Source organism: Aspergillus candidus (genome assembly GCF_002847045.1).
Source record: "Aspergillus candidus strain CBS 102.13 unplaced genomic scaffold BDW47scaffold_85, whole genome shotgun sequence".
Lineage (NCBI taxonomy): Eukaryota > Fungi > Ascomycota > Eurotiomycetes > Eurotiales > Aspergillaceae > Aspergillus > Aspergillus candidus.
In genome coordinates this window covers 12,986-35,107 of record NW_020194090.1, presented here as the reverse complement: position 1 = coordinate 35,107, position 22,122 = coordinate 12,986, and the positions used below count along the sequence as shown (strand labels likewise).

Sequence of the window (22,122 nt, the reverse complement as noted above, 5' to 3'; positions counted from 1 at the left end):
TACTTCTCTTTGTGAACTCTTGTCCAAATTGTGACGTTTTGACCCTCTCGACCGTCTTGCCCCACCGTCCTATGGCGTTCTTTCCTTTTGTCGTATGTTTGTTTGTCGTCAGAAAAACTAACTATTTTATTATAGACCACCTGGGGTACAAGGGATGGTGCCGACGATTATGACGCCGAGCGCATGAAGAAGCGGACGGATAGTGATCGTATGAAGCAACCATACCACCCGAAATTCATCACTCAGTAGGGGCTTTCGGGGCACTACGCGGGCGACAACCTATGCCACGGCGTTGCTTCCACCCTCCTTTGAACTCTGGCACCAAGTCGCGCTCCTAGTGAATGATGCAAGGTTTCAAACCGGATCCGCAGCCATTTGTTTCGACTATCTTCAATCATTCTCGGAAGCCCTCGGTTGCCACTGTTTACGACGAAACGCCCTCATGACACATTGTTTGAAAATTTACCGACCGAATCCTTCAAAAAGGTCTTAGATATTTTCAGTCCTTTTCTATTGATCTCGCGATATACCAACCCTCAATCTCGTCGCTCCAAGTGCTTATTGATACTTTTTTATCTGGCGCTCATCTCTCGTCTTTTATTCCGATTTTGCTCCATCACTTAGCGTGTCTTTTCGAGTCTTTCAGCACCCTCTGGCAATCAGGGTTAACAGAACTGAAATCAGGTTGCTTTCCACCCGACATCAGACTTCACCTTGTCGCATGCCAACCCCAAAATGCAATCTTCTGTTTTGTTTTAGTTCTGTTTTTTCCCTTTTTTCCTTCCCCTTTCCCTTTTTCTTCTTCTCCTTTTTTCTGCTCATATAAGTCTTAATGTCTTTTTCTCTCCTGGTTTTGTAAAGTACAAAAGCATGGGCGGAAATTTTGCTGTTTTATAGGGTTTAATACCTCTGGCTTCAACCTCTTTTTGGGTCTGATCGTTCTAATCTCTAGATTGATGCTGGCGGCTCATTCGCGTTCCAAGGAGCCCCCTTGTTGTGTTGCTGTGCTACAGTACTATTTATGGACCTAATTTTGGATAATCCTTAATATTTGATATTTACTATGAAATTATCTGCCAAAGACAACTATATTCTTGCTTCCTAGTGAATGTGATCAGTAACGGGATTGTAGGGCTTGCCTGGGAGTGTTTGAAGGAGTGAGAGAAAGCCAAGAACTACAAGATTATACGATAAGTACAAAGTGGTAGACAGCAGACATTGTTATCGGAAGTGGACAGTTGCCTAGAAAGAAAAATACAAAAAAAAAGGTGAGTATATGTTCGAGTACTTCCATTCACCGTAGACAGTACGTAGAGCGCCCAAGTACGGAGTAGTACCCAGAGTTGGCGGATCGGGATCTGCTTATGTTGACAGTCAACTAGCCGCGGGAGAGACATTTTTGTCCGCTGTTTTACTTGAGTACGGCAACCCTCAACAAAGGTGATTTTACCTACAATCACCGCCGGATAAAGATATATACACCAAGGATTATCAGCATTCTCCCTCGCTGCTGTGTCGTCCGTCCACAATGCTCTTTTTATCACGAGCCTCTCCTACACTGTCGCTGTCGGTGGCCCGGACGCCACGACGCGCAGTCTCAGGACGTCACTTTTTCCACTCGCCCTCGTCCAAGGCCGCCATTGCCCACCCTATTACCGCCCATGGCCCTCCTCCAAAAGTCCCATCGCCTGCATCTGGGCCTGAAGAGCCTAAGGAAACCCGTCAAGAAACTCCAGGTTCCAGCCAAGGGAGGCCAATTGTACCGACGAGACCTGATGTCTCGGCCTTGAAAAAGAGGTTTTGGAAAAATGTTGACATTCAGGAACTACCGGGTATGTTCTCCTGTTCGCTATAACGTGCGCCACTCTCTTGAGTTCTGGTACATGTGCTAACCTCGTTTTTCTTTACTCTAGAGAAAGGCGAATACCGGGTTTTATTAGATGCTCGACCAGTTCGGACACCCCAAAAAGACATCCTTTCCATCCCATCTACGAAATCGCATCTCGCAAATGCTGTGGCTTTGGAGTGGGATGTCATGACTACCGCCCAGCAGGCGTTGAAAAATCATTTGATTCCGTTGACGTCGCTTACTGCGCGCGCTGAAGATATTGTACAAGAGGATAAGCGGGGGGAACACACCACACGAGACCAAATCGTGGAGACTGCGATGCGCTACCTGGAAACCGATACATTGCTTTGCTGGGTACCAGAGCAAGAGGCGCATCTCGAAGAATACGATGAGAACGGCCAAAAGCGTGAAAGCCTGCGAGATGCGCAAGTCCGGATCGCCAAAGATGTAATGGCCTTCCTGAGCACCAAAGTATGGCCTGGTGTCGAGATCAAACCGATCTTAGACACGAACAGTATCTTCCCTGCCTCTCAGTCTCAAGCCACGAAGGATATCATTCAGCAATGGGTTCGGGACCTGCAACCCTATGATCTGGCCGCTCTTGAGAGAGGCGTGCTCGCGGCGAAGAGTTTACTTGTGGCCGTCAGACTTGTCACTGAATGGAGTGAAAACTTCCGTCATCTTCAACAAACGCGCCAGAAAAAGTTTGGTATCGAAGAGGCGGCCGAAGCGTCCAGTTTGGAAGTCAGCTGGCAGACCGACATGTGGGGTGAGGTCGAGGATACTCATGACGTTGATAATGAGGACATACGGCGACAACTGGGCAGTGTCATTGTCCTTGTGAGTGGAAACGCCAAATAGTCGCCCCTGCATCTGGACATGCCTGAACATACTGAGACAGCTGTGACCTGCGTAGCCTGTATTATATACAAAAAGCTTATTAGAATATAATCGCCGAGAATTGTACCATAGCGTTGAACTATCTATTTATACATTTCCCCTCCTTCTTTCTTCTTTATCTTTACGCTTGTTTTCTTCTGTTTTCTATATGTTGAGTTGTACCAATTCTAGCCAGCATCGAATGTGCCCGTGGAGTTGCCAAGGCGCGGAACAAGCGTCAACCAAGTCAACATGATCAGCACTGGGTCCGTTCCGGATCAAAACGACAGACCTTCGACAAGCGCATCTCAACTTCTTATCCTTCCCCGCAAACAACACTTTGATTACATCGAAACTTGAATTTTCGAACTGACCTGTCTGTGTCTATGATCAACTCCCTAAGGCATCGTTGCTCGATATTTGAAAAGACATCCCTATAGTGGGGAAGAGATGACGGAAAGGGGTGAAGGGTGAGTTGGCCGCATTGAACACTTTCTGAATTCTTGGAGCTTAAGGTCGCGGGGTAATATCTTTGAACACCTCATGAGATGGAGAAAGGAAAACAAGGAAGAAAACATGGAAGAAAAGCTTCCCAACGGTCTGGAAAGCCTAGAGCACTGTATCCGGCGGGGTAGTGAAACATCCGGGATTCATATAGAACGCCCAAAGCCTCACTTAGCACCGCCCAGTTATTCAGGATTTGTTGGATGTTCTGCTAACATTACCAATTACAAGGCACCACAGCCGTTCTCCAAGCGCGCTAGCATCTGCGCTCCCCCCTCGTGACGAGTCTAAAGATAACCACGAGGAATCTACCGGTCGCGAACACGGTCCCCTCGAATCCGCCACGTCTCCTCCCTTGGACAGCTCCTCGGCATCCCCCGCCATCCACAGCTCCAACCCCCAAATGTCTCAACAAGAGGCAGACGCCCATCCCATGCCAACGGACGCCCCCTTGGAGCCTGTCCGCTCCAACCAGAGTGGTGGGAATTCCGAGAGGCCGGCTTCTGTTTCTCATCAAGAAGCCGGAAAGGTATCCCTCGATCAGTCTGTGCGGACGTTCCGGCTTTTCGAGATCCTGCGGAGTGGTGACACCGCTGCTATCTCAAAAGCTATCCAGGAGATCGATGATTTCCAAGGCGCCAACAGCCTTTCCGGCACGACGATACTCCACCTGGCCATCCAGTGTGCGGAGCCACATGTTGTGGAGTATATCCTGTCCTCCGGAGATGGTCTTGATATAAATGGTCGCGATCGTGATGGGAACACTCCTCTCCATTTGGCTGCCCAGCTGGGGAGGGGACCGTTGGTCCGCGAACTACTGAACCGCCCGTCTGTCAACGATTCGATCGTTAACTACAAAGGCCAAACCGCCCTCGACGTTGCACGTACTCCGGAGATCTTCCAACAGCTCCAGCTCGCAAGGTCTCTCTTCATAGATTCCAAAACCCAGGAAATCCAGTCGCTTGCGTCGCAGGGAGATCATGAGAAACTGGAGAAAGTACTGGAGGAACCCCGAGTAGAGGGGATAATGGATATCAACAGTCTCGACTTCGCCACTGACCCTGCCACATCCCAGTCCGGTGGCACTTTGTTGCACGAGGCAGCTAGAAAAAGAGACACGAAGCTTATTCAAATCTTGTTGATGCACGGCGCCGATCCCTTTCGCCGTGACAAGAAAGGCAAGCTACCACAAGATGTGACAAAAGATGATAAGACGCGTGCCATCTTGAAAAAGTCACCCGCGGCCGTTATCGCACAGCGTGGAGTCCAAGAAAAGGCCATTCTCGGTACCAACTCGGCACAAGGTATCTCGGGCAGGGCTAGCACCGGTGAGGCGCCGTTCGCCAACAAGGATGCCCGTGAGATGAGGGGCTACTTGAAGAAGTGGACAAACTATACTAGCGGCTATAAGCTCCGGTGGTTCGTACTTGAGGATGGTGTCTTGAGTTATTATAAACACCAGGGTAAGCCGAACCTCCATCTACCAGTTTATCCAATGTCTAACATTCCGTTTTACAGATGATGCTGGGTCTGCGTGCCGTGGAGCAATCAACATGAAGATCGCGAGACTCAACATGGACGCGCAAGACAAGACCCGTTTCGAAATTCACGGAAAGTCGTCAGTCAGATATCATCTCAAGGCTAACCACGTTGTTGAAGCGAAGCGCTGGTTTTGGACCTTGAACAACGCTATTCAGTGGGCCAAAGATGAGGCGAAGGAAGAAGAGAGGCGCCAGACGAAACATGCTGAGGCTCTTCGCCAAGCCAAAATCGACCGGGTTGAAGGCCGAGCTCCAGAATCTCCATCTGAATCGCCCAACCTTGCCCCCACCAAGTCGAATGGCAAAGGACTTGCACCTCCGTCTTTGGGCTACCAAAGCAGCAGCGGTACGAGACTCAGCACCTACACGTCTCGCACCACTCTAGAGAGCACAGCCGGAGATGATGAAGGCTCTGTATACAGTGCCTATGACCAGGGCGGCGCACAAAATGAGGTTAACCGAGTGGTTAGTCAGATGACTGCTGCGCCTGATGTCGAAGGCGACGATGATGAATACGGCGACTATGCATCAAGTCGTGAGGTTCCCACATCCGACAAGGATGCTTTGAATATTACTGCCCAGTCAGCCAAACTGCAGCTAGACATTCTGGCCAACGTCGCTTCATCGTTGCAAGCAGAAAAGTCAAGAGACCAGAGCATGACACTCGCCGACCCGGCTGTTGACCAAGCCCTTGCTGCATATGAAGCTGCGGTAAGCAGCCTGAAGGGACTTGTACATGATTTGCTCAAGATTTCCCGCGACCGCGATTCGTACTGGCAGTATCGTTTGAACAAGGAAGCATATCTTCGGAAGATGTGGGAAGAAAGCATGGCTCGAGTTGCACAGGAGCATGATGAACTACAATCGAAGATGGGCGAATCGGAGGAAAAACGACGCCGCACGAAGCGAGCTCTCAAGGAAGCATTGGAGAACTCGGCGAATACAAGTCGCGCAATCAGCAAGACCCCGTCCCGTGTGCAGGTCACGACTAAGGAGGGGGGGAATGAAGAGGAGCCTCATAGCCCAGAGACAGCTCAAAGTGCCTCTCGGCCCGATGAGCCAAAAACCGAAGAACCTCTCCGGCGCAAGCAATCAACTCTTTCTCATATCAGCAGTTTGTATGGATCGGGATCGGAAGATGAGGATGAATTTTTTGATGCTATCGACGCTGGAGAGATTGAGGCTGAAAACGTTGTCAAGCCGGATGTCAAGGATGAGACTGAGCACTCCGAGGATGGGAATGCCGAATTGCGGGCTGTGAAGCGTACTCAAATTGCGCCTTCGTTCAAAGGATATGAACAACCGGTCAGGACCAGACTGAAGATGGATTATGACAACCGCCCAAAGATATCTTTGTGGGTAAGTTAAGACGTTTCTTCCGTGTCTGTTTCAATATATCTAACAAAGGTTCTTATTCCAGGGAATCCTGAAATCTATGATCGGCAAGGATATGACCAAGATGACCCTTCCTGTCTCGTTCAACGAGCCAACGTCATTGCTCCAGCGGGTGGCGGAGGACTTGGAATATACAGACCTTCTTGACGTGGCAGCCGATCTGCCGGATTCAATGGAGCGTATGGTACATGTCGCTGCGTATGCGGCGAGTGAATATGCATCGACCATTGGGCGTGTGGCGAAGCCCTTCAACCCTCTACTTGGCGAAACGTTCGAATATGTCCGGCCGGACAAAGGTTATCGATTCTTCGTGGAACAAGTCAGCCATCACCCGCCAATCGGTGCCGCATGGGCTGAAGCTCCACGGTGGGATTACTATGTAAGCATCCAGCCTATATCTCGACCAAGTCTTGTAGTCTAACTAACTTTGTTACCAACAGGGCGAGTCTGCTCTCAAATCCAAGTTCTACGGGAAATCCTTCGACATCAACCTTCTTGGAACATGGTTTCTGAAGCTGCGTCCCGTGTCGGGTGGGGAGGAACTCTATACCTGGAAGAAGGTGACCTCGTCTGTTATCGGCATCATCACCGGCAATCCCACACTTGACAATTACGGATTGATGGAGATCAAGAACTGGACTACGGGTGAGGTTTGCTACCTGGACTTCAAACCAAGAGGCTGGAAGGCCGCGTCCGCATATCAGGTGGCTGGCAAGGCTGTGGACCGGGATGGGACGCCCCGATGGAGCATCGGCGGTCGTTGGAACGACAAGCTCTATGCCCGCCATACACCTGGATTCGAAGCACCAGTCTCTGGCCAAGATCCAGAGTCGGCCAAAACGCTTCTAGTGTGGCAGTGTCACGATCGTCCTGCCGGGATCCCGTTCAACCTGACACCGTTTGTCATCACGTTGAATGATCTCCCCGAAGGCCTAAAAGAACATCTCCCGCCCACTGACACGCGTCTACGACCCGATCAACGTGCCATGGAGGAGGGAGAGTATGATCTCGCCGCCGATGAAAAGCACCGCGTGGAAGAAAAGCAACGATCTAAGCGGCGAGAGCGGGATATGAACGGAGATGAGTATCAGCCTCAGTGGTTCACCCGAGCCAAATGTCCGATCACGGGCGAAGAATACTGGGCTCATAACGGGAAGTACTGGGAGTCTCGGGAAGCCCACGATTGGAGTCGTAGCGAAGACATATTCTGAGAGACGGGATGCTCATTTGGGGCCGAGGATTCTTGTCGTGATAAGAGCTGGAAAACGCTCGTTGACCTGTCGTGCACCTCATTGTATAGAGTAATAGCAGCCGGCCGCTTCAACCAGGTCGTCAACTATCGGACATGTCAAACTATTTTCAAATTTGGAACGCAAATTTACAATTCCATCGCAGTTAGCTAAAACAGCCAGGACTATCAACTGGCCTTTTGATCGAGTGTTTAATTTACTATCATGGTCGTAAACGTATGACCGCCCGGACTCACGTGATCCACCCGGGTCTCACTCCGGAGCAAAGAAAAAGCCGGCCGCTGCAGCGTTAGAAGCGAAAACACCGACAACAACTACGCCATTCCCCATTAATCTCCATCATGGCCGGTGGGTATACCTGTGGGCGCTGCCTACAAGTGTTCCGCAACTCCACAATTCGATTGCAGGCCCAGAGATTCCAACCGGGGCGAACATTATCCTCCGTCCGAAGCTTTGGCTCATGGCGCCATAACCCCTCCAAACAAGCCCAGGGGCAGACAAAACGGCCGTCGCCGCTGGACGCGCCGAATGTACCGCGTGAAACGTCTAGCAATTCGTTGGAGACTCGAGCTCTGTTGAAACCGAACAACCTTTTCCACCCTTTCACGGAATCTCCAGCACCGGCTATCCGACAACGTGCGGCGTTCATCAAGCAGAATGCCTTCTGCCCTCATCCGAGCCACCAACCGACGCGTGCACCCGTTTCCCCTCACGACCCGGAATCGCGGAAGTTATCGCAAGACGCCAAATCTCCGCCAGCCCACTCCCATCACGAGTGCCCTGACTGCGGTGTTCCGATCTACTGTTCGGAGGAGCATTGGATGGATGACTTCGAGGCCCATTTGGAGGTCTGCGACACCATCAGGCAGATAAACGAGGATGATCACGATTTGAATTCCGGGCGCTTCTTCCCGGAGTTCACCTATCCGGGGCTTCAGGATGACAATTATGTCGTCAACATGACCAATTGGGACACTTTCCTCTACACTCGCGAATTCGAGGCTATCAATGACGATCGCAGCATGCGGCAGGTCACCAGGATGCTCACCTACCCGTTGACCATCGGAAGCGTCTTGCATGAACTGAGTCCTTATACGGTTCGCTCTGGGGGGAGGCTTACGACGGAGGGGCTTAAGAGTGCGAGTGGTGAGTTGTCGGACCGTGTTACTTTAACCCTCAAGTCACCGAGCTAACCGTGAATCCCTTCAGCATTGCGGTACACCTTGCACCCCCCGAGAACAGGAGAAGGCGTCGATATGCAGGGCCTACGACTCAAGGCCCCACCGGTACGGCTATTCATCCTAGGAGCGCGCGCCGAATCCTCTCTTCCACGCGACGTATGGCTCCAGCTGAGCCATATCTTCCCGCGCTCTCTCATCCACTTGATCTTCATTGGCCCGGAGAGCATGACCAACAGGGACGCCGAGTTCCCGCTACCGGAGCGAACGCCCGAAAATCCATTTGGCGGCATCGTGGAGGACCGTCTCGGCGGACAGCTGAAGATCACCACCTACGTCGACTACTTCCACACGATGTACAACGCGCAATATTTCCAGCCGTTTGATCCGTACCTGGACTGCGTTGTTCTGTTCCACCCTGGCCTCGGTCACCCGGCCAGTTCTCACGAGTGGGAGGAAACCCTTCCTCAGCTTCTCGAGACCAAGGTCCCCATCATCAGCACAGGTTATACACAGTGGGACATGGAACGTGACATCAATTGGGTGCATGAGAAGTGCGGCGGGGAGTTCGATATGCTGCTCGAGCCTGGGGAAAACATCTTCCGCAGTTTGCGGTGGGATCTCAACGACTTGGATCCGCATGATGTGTCATGTGGGAACTGGGGTCTTTGGGCGTTCCGTGGGAAGCGGTATGTCATGACTATTGAATCCCTGGTATCAATTGCTAACTTAATTATCTTCCGCAGATACGAGACGACCATGAAGGAGTAACTTGCTCTTTGACCGGTTCTTATTTCCCCTCAGCCCTTTCAATTGTTTAAAATGTAAGTTGCATGATATCGGCACTGGCTAGATTCTTGTGGATCCGGTGTGGACACGGCAACATAACCAACCATTGGACTTCCACAGCTCCCTGTCATGGGGTATGGGTTGGTCTACTTGTATACCTACTCTGTAGTATAATTAGTTGCATTATCACGATCTAAATCTTCATTCTTGACCTTGTTTAACCAAACCGGGCAAGACTGCCGCCAACTAATCTGATAAGACTGATCCGTAACTACCTTATCTCCTTGATAAAAGAGGCAACCATTGGTTATAGCTTACAAGCAATGCCTACGAATTTTCTCAATGACGCAACGAGGACGCAAACCCCTAGTGCAACCTGAAACCCTAGTGGGCGAACTACAACAAGATAAGGTATCATATTGATGGTGACCAACCCCACCTGATACGATGTACCCGAGTGCAATTGCGAAAAAGAGGGGAACTACGAGAGCCGTTATATGGATCAGACCCAGAAGAGGATAAAATAAACATATAATGTCGCAATATAAGATAATGCATAAAAGAGTACCCACGGAGCTCAGAAGTGCCTAGATATCTTTTGTAGCCGAGTGGTATTCTTTGCGACATATAACTAGCCGAATGTATAGATCCCGTGAATCAATTTATTACCACACCGCCAATATGACTATGGTGAGATTGGTTGTGTTGCATATATATCTAGTCCATGCGAGACAGGACAAGTACAAGTCAAGTCAAGTCAAGTCAAGAAAAGCAAAGCAGCACCGCACGATAGATATTTATCCAACAAGGCCACTTAACCCTCTGTGCGAATCCTGGAGCAGGCGCACGCACAGCTTCTCAGCATCCCGTCTGGGAAAGAGTAGTAAAGAGGTACTCCGTACATAGGTTTATGTATATAAACAATCTGCCTGTCTGTCCATCTATAAAACCAACCAGTCCAACCGACATCAAAACACAAAAATCCCAGCAGCAGCCACGACAACAGCAGCCAGCACACCCGAGGGCCCAGTCACGGACGCAGCAGCACCAGTATGCGGAAGCGAGTTGGACGCAATCGGCGTAGAAGCAGACTTGGTAGGCGTCCTACCAACCGACGAGCTGGATCCCCAGACGGGAGTCGAGGTCGGCGTCGCGAAGGAGGAGGTAGGCGTCGCGGTGGAGCTGGAGGTGATTGGGGTGCTGGTGCTGGTGCTGCTGGGGGTGGTGGTGGGGGCAGCGGTTGAGGAGGTCAGGTCTGCGACTTTGAGGAGCTCGTATGTGACGGTCTCTGGCGCTGAAGGTTCCTGGGCCAGCGCGATTGGCGCGAGAGCGGCGGCCGCGATGCAGAGTGCTTTGGTGAGCTGCATTGTTGTTGTTGTTGTCGTTGTTGGGTATAGCTAACGGAACGGTTTGGAAGGTAGCGTTGCGAGTTTTTGTTCTCTCTGGTCTGGCACACGTTGCGGCGAGGGATTGATTGAGATTGTTGCTGCTTTCGCTGGAGATATTATTTATATATAAGAATGCAGTTTATTGTATTATATATAAAACGGTGGTATGTATCCCTAGAGATCGACAAAACGGCGCAAAATCCAAGAAAATAAAGAGTGAATGGAGCTGGAAACGAGTGACAGCTCTTGTGGAGACAGGAAAAAAGAAAGAAACGAGCGACGACAGCACTGCTGGAAAGAAGTTGATATATGAATGAAACAAGCAAAAGAGAAAAGAAGAGAAAAAAAGAGGGAGAGGGGAGAAGTTTGATTAGGAAAGTATGGGTCTGCGGGTCCCTAGCTAGGGCTACTTGCTATGCGCGACTCCATATCTTGCAGTGACTATGTACCGCGGGCAATTTCCCGCGGCTTAATTTGGCTAGTTGATTCTTCGGCTTGTCCTGCAATTCCCTCCTATTAGTCGATTTACCCGGGGAAACTTATCAGACAGTGTGTGAAGAATTGATTGTGGGTTGCCGATCTGATCTTTTGCGACAGACTAGCAGGCTTTTTGAAACCACTCTCGATTCAGGCCGGGTGAACCCCGGGCTAGTAGGCATTGAGGGCAGTACGAGGAAATAGGCACCTTGCAACTACTCCGTAGTCCGTACGGGATACGGATACTTATGGAAGACATTTGGACTCTTTGGTGGTTTATTGTGGGGGTATGGGTTAGCTAAAACTCCACTGTGGTGGAGAAGCACCAGCAACGTTATTATAAGATAAGAGAGCCAGGAACAATCAAGGACGAGCCAAAGCACGAGCAAACAAATTGTAAAGTTATAAAAAAACGCTGTATAGGGTATTAAACGATCTCATGAAACAGGAGCCCACCCTCAAGCAAAGAAAACGAACCATATTATGTCGGGAAGAAACACAGACGCGGTATATCTGCGCCCACGAACAAGCCGAGCTATCATCATCATCATCATCATCGTATCATCATCACAACATATAAACGCTACTAAACACCAAAGCAACCATGACCCAGTATCCGCTGGCATGTAGCATGGCTACCGCAGGACCCGGCGCGGATGATGACGAAGTGGACGACGACGACGACGAAGCGGAATCGGACTCATCTGACGTTGTTCCATTCGGCAGGGTCCCGTTGATGAATATTTTCTCGGTGCCATTGACCTCCACCACCCGGACGTTGCTCCCGTTCTTCGGCTCTGTTCCATTGAAGAGCGACTTGTAATAGCTGTCTTTGTCGTTATCATCACATCCGCACTCGGCGTGCTCCGCGCACAGGCAAACCACGGGGAGCGACTCATTTTTGTTGTCGGTGTGGTTCGTATAGTGATACGGGTGACTGTAGGGATAGGCGTATGCGCCATATAGCCAAAGGCCCGGGAAGAAAGCCAGCGCTGTCGCGGGCAATAGAAACGGTGCTAATCCTAGAGGTGAACGTCGTCCGGCCGCATAAGGAGTTGTCGAGCCGCCTCCGTAGTAAGCTCCACCACCGTACGCCGGCTTTGTGCCGGAGCCACCACGACTCGCGCCACCGGTGTTACTGGACGATCTGGACAGAAATATGGTTAGCGGTCTGTAACCGTGTGTGGGATGCATGCATGCAGCACTCACCCTGTTCTTCCCCCTGAGGACGAACCGCCTCCACTGCCACCATTGCTTGATCCTCCGCCGCCGCCACGCCCTCCACTACCCCCACCGCTGCTGCTCCCGCCGCCGCCTCCGCGTCCGCCTCCGCCGCGTCGCTTCTCCAGATCCGGGAATTCATCACTTCTTGGCGCAACTTCTAGATCTCGAACAGCCAAGTCTGAGGGAGGTACCGAGAGAGACGTCGCTGTGGAGAGAAGGAGAAGGAAAACCGCTGCTGCGGATGGAAGTTTCATGTTGTCGGATACGATATTCAAGAGATATTGGTGGGTGAGCGTGAAATGCGACAGATGGATAGAAGTAATGCGGATAAACCGGAAAGGTGAAAGAATAGATCTACTAGCGTATGTTGGATCCAGACAATGAATACAGACTGAGATTGAGGAGGCAGAAGAGAGAATGAAAGGGGAGGAAGAAAGAAAATCTAAATGAAAAATTGGCAAGTGATGTTATTGAGGTATTGATGACCTTATTATGATATAAGTTGGAAGGAAGGAAATAAAAAGCAGGGTGGCATTATAGGCTATGCCAATATCAATTAGTGGGTAAGTAGTTTACTGGGCAGGGAGGTTGTTTCAGCGACCTATCATGATCCAGAGTGAGCAGCGGGGAATAAAGTCTTTGAGATCGCATGGACGCAATTTGGTAAAAAGAAACCGACTATCCTCCTTTGATCCCAAGAGAAGTAGGAAAAGATTGACTGATCGTTCTAATCGATGCTGCATGCGGCCAGCCGCGCCCTCCACGATTCGCCTTTATCAGCACTAGACGCGCTGCGCAGCCTCAGGCCCCCAACGCGCCACGGTAGTCGGCGATTTTGAGTGGATGATTTCACGACTCTGCGCCACGCGAAACGAGCCTTTAAAGACATGCAATGACGACCCTCTGCAGTACCGTGGACGATCAACCAGCCTACAAATCATCACGTAGACGGGGTATTTACCCGGCGTGACCGCTGGTACTGACTATTTCGTCATGCAACAACACATTCTATATAGCGGTTGATCCGTCTTTCATAGCCACACACCATGGCACACTAGAGTGTTAGTGGTGGTCTCGCATGGGAGACCAAGAGAAGGTAAGCAGAGCCCCCTTTTTTTGGTTAGTAGAAGCCACACTCCTTTCGACTCTATGTGCACGAAGTACGTCATTGTACTCCGAATATGGTTTCTGAACTTGCACTTCACTTCAGCTTTGGGAGGCGCAGAAATCCTATGGTTGATCTTGTCTTCACCGATGATCAAGTGCCCCTTGTCTTCCTGGCGCTGGCTTCAAGCGCGCTGGTATCCAACTCGGTACGATGGCTTCTTGATTGGCACCTAAGATACGAGAATTTAGCCACACAGGGCTTTGACCGCTGCCACCTGTTCACAGGACGACTTGTCAATCCTAATATTAGCAAGGTTTATGGATTCCAGCCGAATTGACGGTGACATCGTTGTCTATGACAACATTGCTGAGACAAGTCGACTTTTCTCCTCGGATGATAGAGATAAGACTGATCGATGGGAATCGGCACTATCTTATCGTTATCACACGTGATAATAATGGGGATGACTAATATATTAAGCGAGAAGTTGTCCAAAAAGGAGGAAAACAAACTTCATCACTCAGTGCTCACTCAGTGCTCACTTCGAACGTCGAATCAAACGCCCACGATGGCACGAATGGAAAACGGTGATTCGGGGATTAGGGATCATCATCGCGCCAGATGACCGTGTCAAATTGTTTAATGATGCAATTACGATCCTCCCTTCGACTCCCCTTGGAATATATGAGATTCCATTTCGGTAGGCCACAATATTCATGGTTGAATGTGATGGTCTACATACTTAGCACAGATATATACCTCCACTGCAACATTATAATCCAGCTGTCTCCAGAGTCTGGTCTCTCTTTCGAGAAAGATCAGGCGCCTCGTCAAGGACCCTTCTTGGAAGGACAGTCTTCACATTTCACGTCTTGTGGCTGTGGCCGACTGGAGCTGGATTGTAGAGCTCTTCGGAGCTCATATTGGTACTTCCAATGACGTTGCGAGAGTAAGTCAGGGCCTTCATAGTTCATGCTGCTCCCGTGTTCCATACGAGAGCATGACTCCTTGCGCACCTACATCACTACATCATACGTACAATCTTAGTGTTAGACAATATACACCCGCTTGGGTCTTCCAACGGTGGAAATTCATCAATGTGTACGACGTAGCTATATGTAGTCTATCTCAAATCATAGATGAGTCGTCTCATCCATATCACAGCTTGCTTTTCGCAGCCTCGTCGTCGATGACCTTGACAACCACCTTCCCCCACGTCTCCCTGCTCCCCAGCGCCTGCAGCGCCTTGGGAACACTCTCCAACCCAACAAAACTCTCATCCTTAAACGCAGTACCTCTGAACTTCCCCTGAGCCACAAGATCAAAAATCCCCTGCCACACAGTGCCCACAGTCTGGGTCTCGTGCCGGGCATACTGACCCCAATGCAGCCCAACAATGCTAACATTCTTCAGCAGCACGCGATTCAGCGCAACCTTCTCGATCTTCCCCGCCGCAAACCCAATCACCAGCAGCCGCGCATTCCACGCCACACACTTCAGACTCGCCTCGATCATGCCCACAGGGTCATACACAATGTCCACGCCGGCCTTCCCATTCCCCGAGCGGTGCAGCGCACACAGCTTCTTCACCTCCTCAGGCCAGCTCTTATCCCGATAATCGATAACATGGTCGGCGCCAAACTCCCGCGCGACCTGTCTCTTGCGCTCCGTCCCAGCAGTCGCAATCACCGTCGCGCCCTTCGCCTTCGCGATCTGCACAGCCGCCAGCCCGACCCCGCCAGCAGCAGCATGGACGAGCACCCAGTCGCCGGCCTGGACCTGCGCGCGGTGCACGAGACCCCCGTACGACGTCGGCGCGGTGACGAACAAGCCCGCGGCATCCTCAAAGCTCCACCCCGCCGGGACAGGGAGGAGGGTGTGTTCCGGGGCGCGCACGTGAGTAGCGTATGCGCCCTGCGCGGCGCCGAAGACGCGGTCTCCGACCTTGAAGCGAGGGGTCGTCTTGGGTGCTGTTGGCGCGGCGAGGATGGTGCCGGCGAATTCGGCGCCGCTGACCCACGGTAGCGGGGGCTGGTTCTGGTATTTTCCTTGGATTTGGAGCAGGTCGAAGAAGTTTGTTCCGGCGGAGTGGATCTCGATTAGGTAGTCGGTTGGGGAGGGAGGCGGGGTGGGTAGGGTGGTGACTGTTAGGTCGAGGGGACCCTGGAATAACAATGGGATTTAGTCTAATTGTTCGTCTTGTAGTGTTCGGGGGGGAAGAACTTACCTTGACGTATTCTTTAACCTGGACGGCGCGCATGTTGTATATATTTTTCTAAAAAGGATATCGAAGAAAGCTAGATAGATGGCAAGCCGCAGGGGAACAGTATCTCCGCAAGCACGGCGGTTAAGAGATGGAAGAGAAATCGGATATCGATGAGACAGGAGGTATGTGGTGTAGTAAGGGAATTGTATTTGAACTCCGTGCTGAATAAATATTTGACACGGACTGACAAAGTAGTAAGCGTTGAACGGCAGTTACCCAGTTGGTGATTGAAGGGTGAACGGTAGTTACCTGGTTAGTTATTGAAGGTTGATTAATATACATGTTTTCCCCGCGCAGTCTGGACGTGCCGAGGTTGGGGTCGGATAAATCCCCGACACAAGGGACGGCTTTGGCTGCTTGACGAAAGGTACCGCGACTTGGCTCTGGGCCACCGATCTCTGGATACAACATTCAGGGCATGTCAGATGTACGTACTGTCGCTCTACAATTGCTAAGACAGTCAATCCGTCGAAGGCATAGTGTTACACCGTTCTATACGTGTCCATCAGCATTATGTATCAATGAAACGAGAAGATACCTAGATGGACTATTACACCTGCTCCCCTCGGCATATAAGCAATGTGATTGAGGTTATTATTCTTCGAGAGTAGAGGCTATAAACTACAGTTGATTCATACCTATGAACCCATATGGACATCATCCAATCAGTTCCAAATTCAACATAAACACAACAATGACGCAAATGTCAATGTAGCCCCCGTTCTTTTCCCTGCCAAATGCAAAAAAAGAAAACAGAACAAGAAGAAAAGAGAAAAAAGGAAGAAAAAAGAGCGCCTGCTAATGAAAATTGGTTCCTTCGCTTGCAAGTTTCCCATCGATCAATTTTCAGGATGAGAGGAGAGACACCACACACAATGCACACGCATACATACACACACTCGCAAACACAAACACACAAACACACGTATGCTTACCCAAGGTATCAAGACGGGAAAGAAAAAATTAAACAGGTAGATAGAATTACATTATCAGGGAGTTGCGCCCGTCATATTTCAGCGCAAAGACATTGCGTAGTTAGCTGGCACTCGCTGGACCGATTCAAGCCCGTCTTTTGCGGAGGCGATGCTCTTTGCCCTTCTTGGACTTCTTCTTGCTCTTGTCGACTGGCAGAACGAGAGGCTCGTCCTTCATGTTCCATTGCATGAACCGCAAGATATACTCGTCGATATGCGCTGGTATAATCTCCACGTGCACCGGTTCGTCAGTGCCATGCACATGGGGCGCGGTGAGAGGACGCGGCCCAGGAGTTCCTCCCTCGTCGGGTGTATTTGCGACAGGAGTCGGAGCTTGAGTTTGAGCGGGCGTGCTGTGCGAGACAATCCGATCTTCGAAATCGCCGTCGTCCGCGTGTTCTAACTCCTTCTGGGCGTTCTTGGCTGCATCGATATCTTCCTTGTCCTCGGCTTGTTCGAAAACCCGAGCAGTGCCGCCAACCCGGTTCGCTAACACCCGGTCCATAGCCGCGGTGGCTTCGTCTTGCCTTTCCAGAGATTCATCGCCTTCGATCTCAGGCGCAGGCTTGGTGATATACTCCGTGGTGAATTCACCCTCTTGGATGACGACATCGTCAAGCATCCGCTTTTGATTGGCCTTGCGAAGGATGTTCGATTCAATGGTGTATTCGGAGACAAATCGATAGATGTGAACGTCGCGGGTCTGCCCAATTCGATGGCACCGATCCTGGCATTGCTTATCCATCGCCGGGTTCCAATCCAAGTCGTAGAAAATAACGGTGTCGGCACCCGTGAGATTGATGCCGAGACCACCGGATCGGCTGGACAGAATAAATGCAAGAATGCGATCGTCGTTGTTAAATCGATCCGTGAGGATCTGACGCTGCTCGACCTTGGTTGTTCCATCGAGCCGGAGATACCTGTGCCCATGGATATTGAGGAACTGTTCGAGGATGTCGAGCATCTTTGTCATTTGCGTGAAAATCAAAGCCCGATGTCCCCCCGCCTTCAGATCACGGAGGAGCTTGTCCAACCGCTGCAGCTTGCCACAATCATACTGTAACAACCTCCTATCGGGAAACGCAATCGACAAACGCATCTGAGCTTCGTGGAAAGGATCATGGGGAGGGAACCTCTCCTTTTTGGTGAGGTGTCGAGTCTCGATAGGGGTCAGCGCTGCCTGTGTAATGCCAGACGCAACCGCGGCTGGTGTCACACAGGCAAATCTTTGCACGTAACCATCCATATTCAGAGACCGCTCCTCGATGGACTGAATCATTGATGCAATGACACTCGATCGATTAGACAGCCAGTCCGACAGAGAATGCTTCCGTAATGGGCCATTCAAGGCCGGCCGTTGCTTGCTGTCTGCCGTGAGGAACTCGATCAGACTAGTCCCATAGACAGGGCGACGCCCATGGCGCTTTGACTCGAAATACAAGCACCTTTCGAGCTCTGCCATCCTAGTCTTCCGGCAATCGTTCTCTAAGCGATCAAGGGTAGATTGAACAGTGGAGCCGTCAAAGTCCATCTTCCAGTTGGTGCGATGATATTGACGCTCCCTGAGCTGATTGAAAGGGCCATAAGCCATGAGCCTTGTGCTATCATCCGCTAGTCTCCGAGAAATATCCTCCCGTGAGATTGGCACCAGATTGAGGAAATCGAGATCCAACCGTGTGAGAGGATGTTCGTACAGCAACCGTCGACGAACAAGAAGCTCTTTGATTTCGAATTCGGTGGCCACCGATCGAGGCATCGCGAATGACGTGGAGATTTGACGGGTCTCGAAAAGATCCGGGTGGTTGCATACTTTGCGGAGTTGCATCAGGCAATTGATGATGGACAGATAATTTCCAGATGCAAGGGTCTCTTTAGTTTGCGCCCGGGACATGAAACCGTCGTACAAGTATCTCTGGCGTTTCGACAGCCTGCAATAGACCACGTGCTCGTATTTTGCCGGCATTTGCTTCTCGACATCGGCTTTGAGGCGGCGCAAGATGTAAGGTCTGAGGACGGTGTGGAGTTTAGTGACCACTTGTTTTGAGTCATCATCCATCGTTTCTCTGCCATGCTCCAGAATTTGCTCTACTGGACGTCGAAACCACTCAGAGAAATTCTTCAGATCCGCAAATCCTTCAATTCCGGTTTCATCACCATCAGACGGCATCAAGAAAAAGAGGAGGGACCATAGTTCCGTCAGGTTGTTCTGGAGCGGTGTTCCGGTGAGTAGAAGTCGAGCACGCGTCCTGAAAGTAAGCAAAGCTTGCCACCTCTGTGAGCGGAAATTTTTGATATTGTGCGCTTCGTCCAGGATCATGTAGTGCCAGTTTCTCCTCTTCAGAACTTGCTGGTCCTGCAAGACCAGTTGATAGGAAGTAATCAGCACGTTCCAGTTGGTATCGTCCATCCAACCTCGGCGCTTTTGCCTGCGCTCTTCTTGGTTCCCGTAGTAGGTCATGATCTTGAAACCAGGGCACCATTTCTTGAATTCCATCTCCCAGTTGAGAATGACACTCGTCGGGACGACAACTAGATGCGGCCCCCAGACCCCATTTTCCACAGCCAGATGGGCAAGTAAGGCGATTGTCTGGATAGTCTTACCAAGACCCATCTCATCGGCGAGGATACCATTGATGTGGTTATTGTACAGACCAGCGAGCCAGTCCAAGCCGAAATGTTGATACTCTCTTAAAGTCCCCCGGAGCAAGTGCGGGATCGGTGTCTTCATCCCAGGCGCAGGAGATTCGCTCGTCTGTGCAGGCTTTTCTGTCGCATCTTCATACGATGAGACGGACTCGGGTTCGGAATGCTTTGTAGCCAGGGTGGTCGGGGATGCTTCGCTAGAGTGCTCACCACTTTGGGAGCCTTCATGCCGGTGATCAGCCTCTGCGGGATGACTTGTATGCAGAGATTCGTCCGGCACATCAGTTGAGGTTAGATCGTCGGGAACAGGAGCTTCTGTCGTTTTTGTCGTTTCAGCGTCCAAACTATCATTCTCTATGGCCATTTCATCAGCCATGGTGTCTTGTTCTACCATGTCCTGGGGCGTAGATTCCGTCCCAGCTGGCCCGTTAGGGACTAGAGAGACCTCGTCCGGGTCATCCGGCTCATCATCCTCTTCATCTTCTGCTGACACTATCCTCGCATTATCATCGTCGCTATGCTCAACTATGCTATCATCGTTGAGCAAGAGGTCACCATCTGGCATTACCTCCTTGGAGGAAAAGAAGCCCAGCAAGCCTAGTTCGTCCTCGGCATCTTCACCAGAATCAACATCGCTCGAACTCCTGTCTTCATCACTATCACCCATATCATCGTCCATATCAGTAGATGCTTCGCTATCGTCCATGAGCATCGGATCTATTTCGTCAAGTTCAATTGGTAGGGATTGAACGTCATCATCGTCGGGTATGGGGTTCGAGGCGTCGCTATCGTCGGACGAGCCTGTCTCGTTCGATGCGAGCGATCTGCGATCCGAGTCATGACTGGCTCTACGGAGATTGGCGTATTTGAGTTGAAGTTCTTCAGCTGTTAGGCCCTCGTCATCATCCACACCATCCTCATCTTCACCCTCCGATTCTGTAGACGACATGTTGCTTTCGCCATCTTCATCGCCAGACGCGTCACTCGATTCGATATCCTCATCGTCACTCGATTCGGGAATGTCGCTCCCTGTTTCTCCAAGGATTTCCGACCTCCTTTTTTCAAAGAGCATTGTAGACTGTTTTATCGCACGATCCAAGGCCTGTTGGTCTTCCGCCTTTCGCTCTTCTTCCCACTGCGCTAGACGCATCCTGTCCACCTCCGCTCGGGCTAGATCAAACATCTTTTGAAGATCCTTTGCTAGTTGTTTGCGCTTCCCGCGCATCTCCTCCTGCTGTTCTCTGATGATATCCTCCGGGTCCTTGTTGCGCTTCCTCCATGCATCAGCACACCATTGCGCAAAGAGCCTCGCCGTGTTCCGGTGACGTCTATTCTCTTGGTCAAGAAGCTTCTTGAAATACAACGCGTGCGCCACGAGATGATCTTGATGGGAGTACTGCAGTGGGGGTTCTTCTTGTTGCTCAGGTAGGTATGCAGAACAAACATCTGAGCTCAAAGAACCTCCCGGTTCCGCAGCCGCAGCGATCCGACGTCGTTTTTGAGCCTCTTCATAAGCAGCTGCCGGCGAGAGAATTGTGCCGTCACGCGTTGTTCCATCTTCGCTTTCCATCCATTCCCTAAACGAACTGTATTTCCGGGGAGGTACGACGTGCGAGGGGTGGTAAATACCCATAGAGGGTCGTTTAACTTTGAATCGGAGACGCGGGGTAAGCTGGCTCTCTTCATCCCCTTCGCCATTTTGTAGATCCGCCAAATCTGCTCCAAGGTCGTCTGCTTCGTTTGCTGTACCGGGGATAACCGTGCTCGAGTCGTTGTAGCCCACGCCAGAAGGCCGAAGTACCTGAGAAGACACCGAACTTTGAGACCGTGTCCGCGCATGATCCTTCTTGGGTACTGGTGACTGCGAGAAGCGTTTGCGTCTACCAGACGACCTCCTTGGAGCTACGGTCCTCGGAGATCCGTTGACCGCAGCATTGCCACCTTGAAGCTTCCCCCCATTTACCTCCGAATGTAAAACAGATATAGACAAGGGCGATGCCGCGACTGACCCGCCCCGACCAGAAACATTCTGCTTGATGCCTTGTTTTGGAGTACCGCGCGAGGGGCGTTTTTCTGGTGTCTGGGATTCAAGGGGACCCGTATTAACTCTCGAGGATCTGCGTTTGCCATCCTGGAGGAAAGAGGTCGGCCCATCGGCCCCGGCTTTCTTCCATGGCGGCGATGTCGCCCGAGAGGTTGAGCGACGAGAAGGGGTGTCGCCAGCAACTTTTCGCCTTTTCGACGGAGGCCCTTCGGGCGTGTCAGTCGCGGTTTCGGTGTCTTTGTCGTCGGAAGAGTTCAAATCGGGATGCGCAGAATCGATAGGACGTTCGGAGGAAGGAATCTCATGCGTGGTCGCTTCAAGACCGGGGGTCACGCGTTCATTTTGGTGCGAAATGCCATTCGGACTGCCGTTTTGCATGTCTTGTAACCACGGAGACAGGGGCCCTCTTCACAGTTGACCCCAGTTTTCCCAACGAAGACGCGATTGGAAGGGGAAAAATTAGCATCAACAGATAGCTAGAAGTGAGTCAATATGCCACCAAAAATTTGGCATAGTTATCGAAACTGTAGCGTGCGTGGTGATGGATTAAAGCTCTTGGTCACAGAAATTGCTTGAAGATGTGGTTTTTTCGTATTGTGACGAGGAGGCGGTC

General features: G+C 51.0%; 7 protein-coding genes across 7 annotated transcripts in view; 3 read left to right on the top strand and 4 right to left on the bottom strand.

Annotated features, from left to right (window-relative positions):
- The window catches only part of BDW47DRAFT_121074 (glycosyltransferase family 2 protein), a gene marked incomplete at both ends in the record, with an annotated part of 2,016 nt that extends 1,767 nt beyond the window's left edge, over positions 1 to 249 (top strand). The window contains one exon of the mRNA XM_024815574.1: positions 136 to 249. Coding sequence (XP_024667612.1) covers positions 136 to 249 — 114 coding nt within the window. The remainder of the gene's footprint in view (positions 1 to 135) is intronic.
- A 1,147-nt stretch (positions 250 to 1,396) lies between these two features.
- On the top strand, positions 1,397 to 2,808 carry BDW47DRAFT_90959 (ATP synthase complex assembly protein ATP12). Its single transcript, XM_024820196.1, has 2 exons — positions 1,397 to 1,832; positions 1,914 to 2,808. Exons 1-2 carry the CDS (start codon positions 1,529 to 1,531, stop codon positions 2,708 to 2,710), a joined length of 1,101 nt encoding a protein of 366 aa, XP_024667611.1. The 5' UTR covers positions 1,397 to 1,528; the 3' UTR covers positions 2,711 to 2,808.
- Positions 2,809 to 3,665: 857 nt separating this feature from the next.
- Positions 3,666 to 9,417, top strand: BDW47DRAFT_121072 (Oxysterol-binding protein-domain-containing protein; the record flags this gene model as incomplete). The annotated part of the gene is made up of 8 exons (XM_024815573.1): positions 3,666 to 4,695; positions 4,751 to 6,132; positions 6,194 to 6,547; positions 6,609 to 7,324; position 7,469; positions 7,712 to 8,564; positions 8,628 to 9,310; positions 9,343 to 9,417. The coding sequence occupies 8 exons, from the start codon at positions 3,666 to 3,668 to the stop codon at positions 9,415 to 9,417; spliced, it is 5,094 nt and encodes a 1,697-aa protein (XP_024667610.1).
- Positions 9,418 to 9,996: 579 nt separating this feature from the next.
- BDW47DRAFT_113660 (putative extracellular serine-rich protein) lies at positions 9,997 to 11,092 on the bottom strand. The gene has a single exon (XM_024814471.1). It carries the CDS (start codon positions 10,750 to 10,752, stop codon positions 10,354 to 10,356), a length of 399 nt encoding a protein of 132 aa, XP_024667609.1. The 5' UTR covers positions 10,753 to 11,092; the 3' UTR covers positions 9,997 to 10,353.
- Positions 11,093 to 11,656: 564 nt separating this feature from the next.
- BDW47DRAFT_113658 (uncharacterized protein) lies at positions 11,657 to 12,520 on the bottom strand. Its single transcript, XM_024814470.1, has one exon. It carries the CDS (start codon positions 12,442 to 12,444, stop codon positions 11,818 to 11,820), a length of 627 nt encoding a protein of 208 aa, XP_024667608.1. The 5' UTR covers positions 12,445 to 12,520; the 3' UTR covers positions 11,657 to 11,817.
- A 2,173-nt stretch (positions 12,521 to 14,693) lies between these two features.
- Positions 14,694 to 16,064, bottom strand: BDW47DRAFT_134985 (NADPH:quinone oxidoreductase family protein). Its single transcript, XM_024818214.1, has 2 exons — positions 15,810 to 16,064; positions 14,694 to 15,745 (listed from the first exon to the last, which is right to left on the bottom strand). The coding sequence occupies exons 1-2, from the start codon at positions 15,840 to 15,842 to the stop codon at positions 14,741 to 14,743; spliced, it is 1,038 nt and encodes a 345-aa protein (XP_024667607.1). The 5' UTR covers positions 15,843 to 16,064; the 3' UTR covers positions 14,694 to 14,740.
- Positions 16,065 to 16,414: 350 nt separating this feature from the next.
- swr1 (putative SNF2 family helicase/ATPase (Swr1)) lies at positions 16,415 to 22,087 on the bottom strand. The gene has a single exon (XM_024814469.1). The coding sequence runs from the start codon at positions 21,885 to 21,887 to the stop codon at positions 16,908 to 16,910; it is 4,980 nt and encodes a 1,659-aa protein (XP_024667606.1). The 5' UTR covers positions 21,888 to 22,087; the 3' UTR covers positions 16,415 to 16,907.
- Between the last annotated feature and the right edge of the window lie 35 nt (positions 22,088 to 22,122).

Coding starts and splice junctions, on each gene's coding strand:
- BDW47DRAFT_113658 (XM_024814470.1), bottom strand. CDS start 12,444: ATGCATCCCACACACGGTTACAGACCGCTAACCATATTTCTGTCCAGA.
- BDW47DRAFT_90959 (XM_024820196.1), top strand. CDS start 1,529: ATGCTCTTTTTATCACGAGCCTCTCCTACACTGTCGCTGTCGGTGGCC. Junction 1,833..1,913: donor TGACATTCAGGAACTACCGG/GTATGTTCTCCT, acceptor TCTTTACTCTAG/AGAAAGGCGAATACCGGGTT.
- swr1 (XM_024814469.1), bottom strand. CDS start 21,887: ATGCAAAACGGCAGTCCGAATGGCATTTCGCACCAAAATGAACGCGTG.
- BDW47DRAFT_134985 (XM_024818214.1), bottom strand. CDS start 15,842: ATGCGCGCCGTCCAGGTTAAAGAATACGTCAAG. Junction 15,746..15,809: donor AGGTTAAAGAATACGTCAAG/GTAAGTTCTTCC, acceptor TTGTTATTCCAG/GGTCCCCTCGACCTAACAGT.
- BDW47DRAFT_113660 (XM_024814471.1), bottom strand. CDS start 10,752: ATGCAGCTCACCAAAGCACTCTGCATCGCGGCCGCCGCTCTCGCGCCA.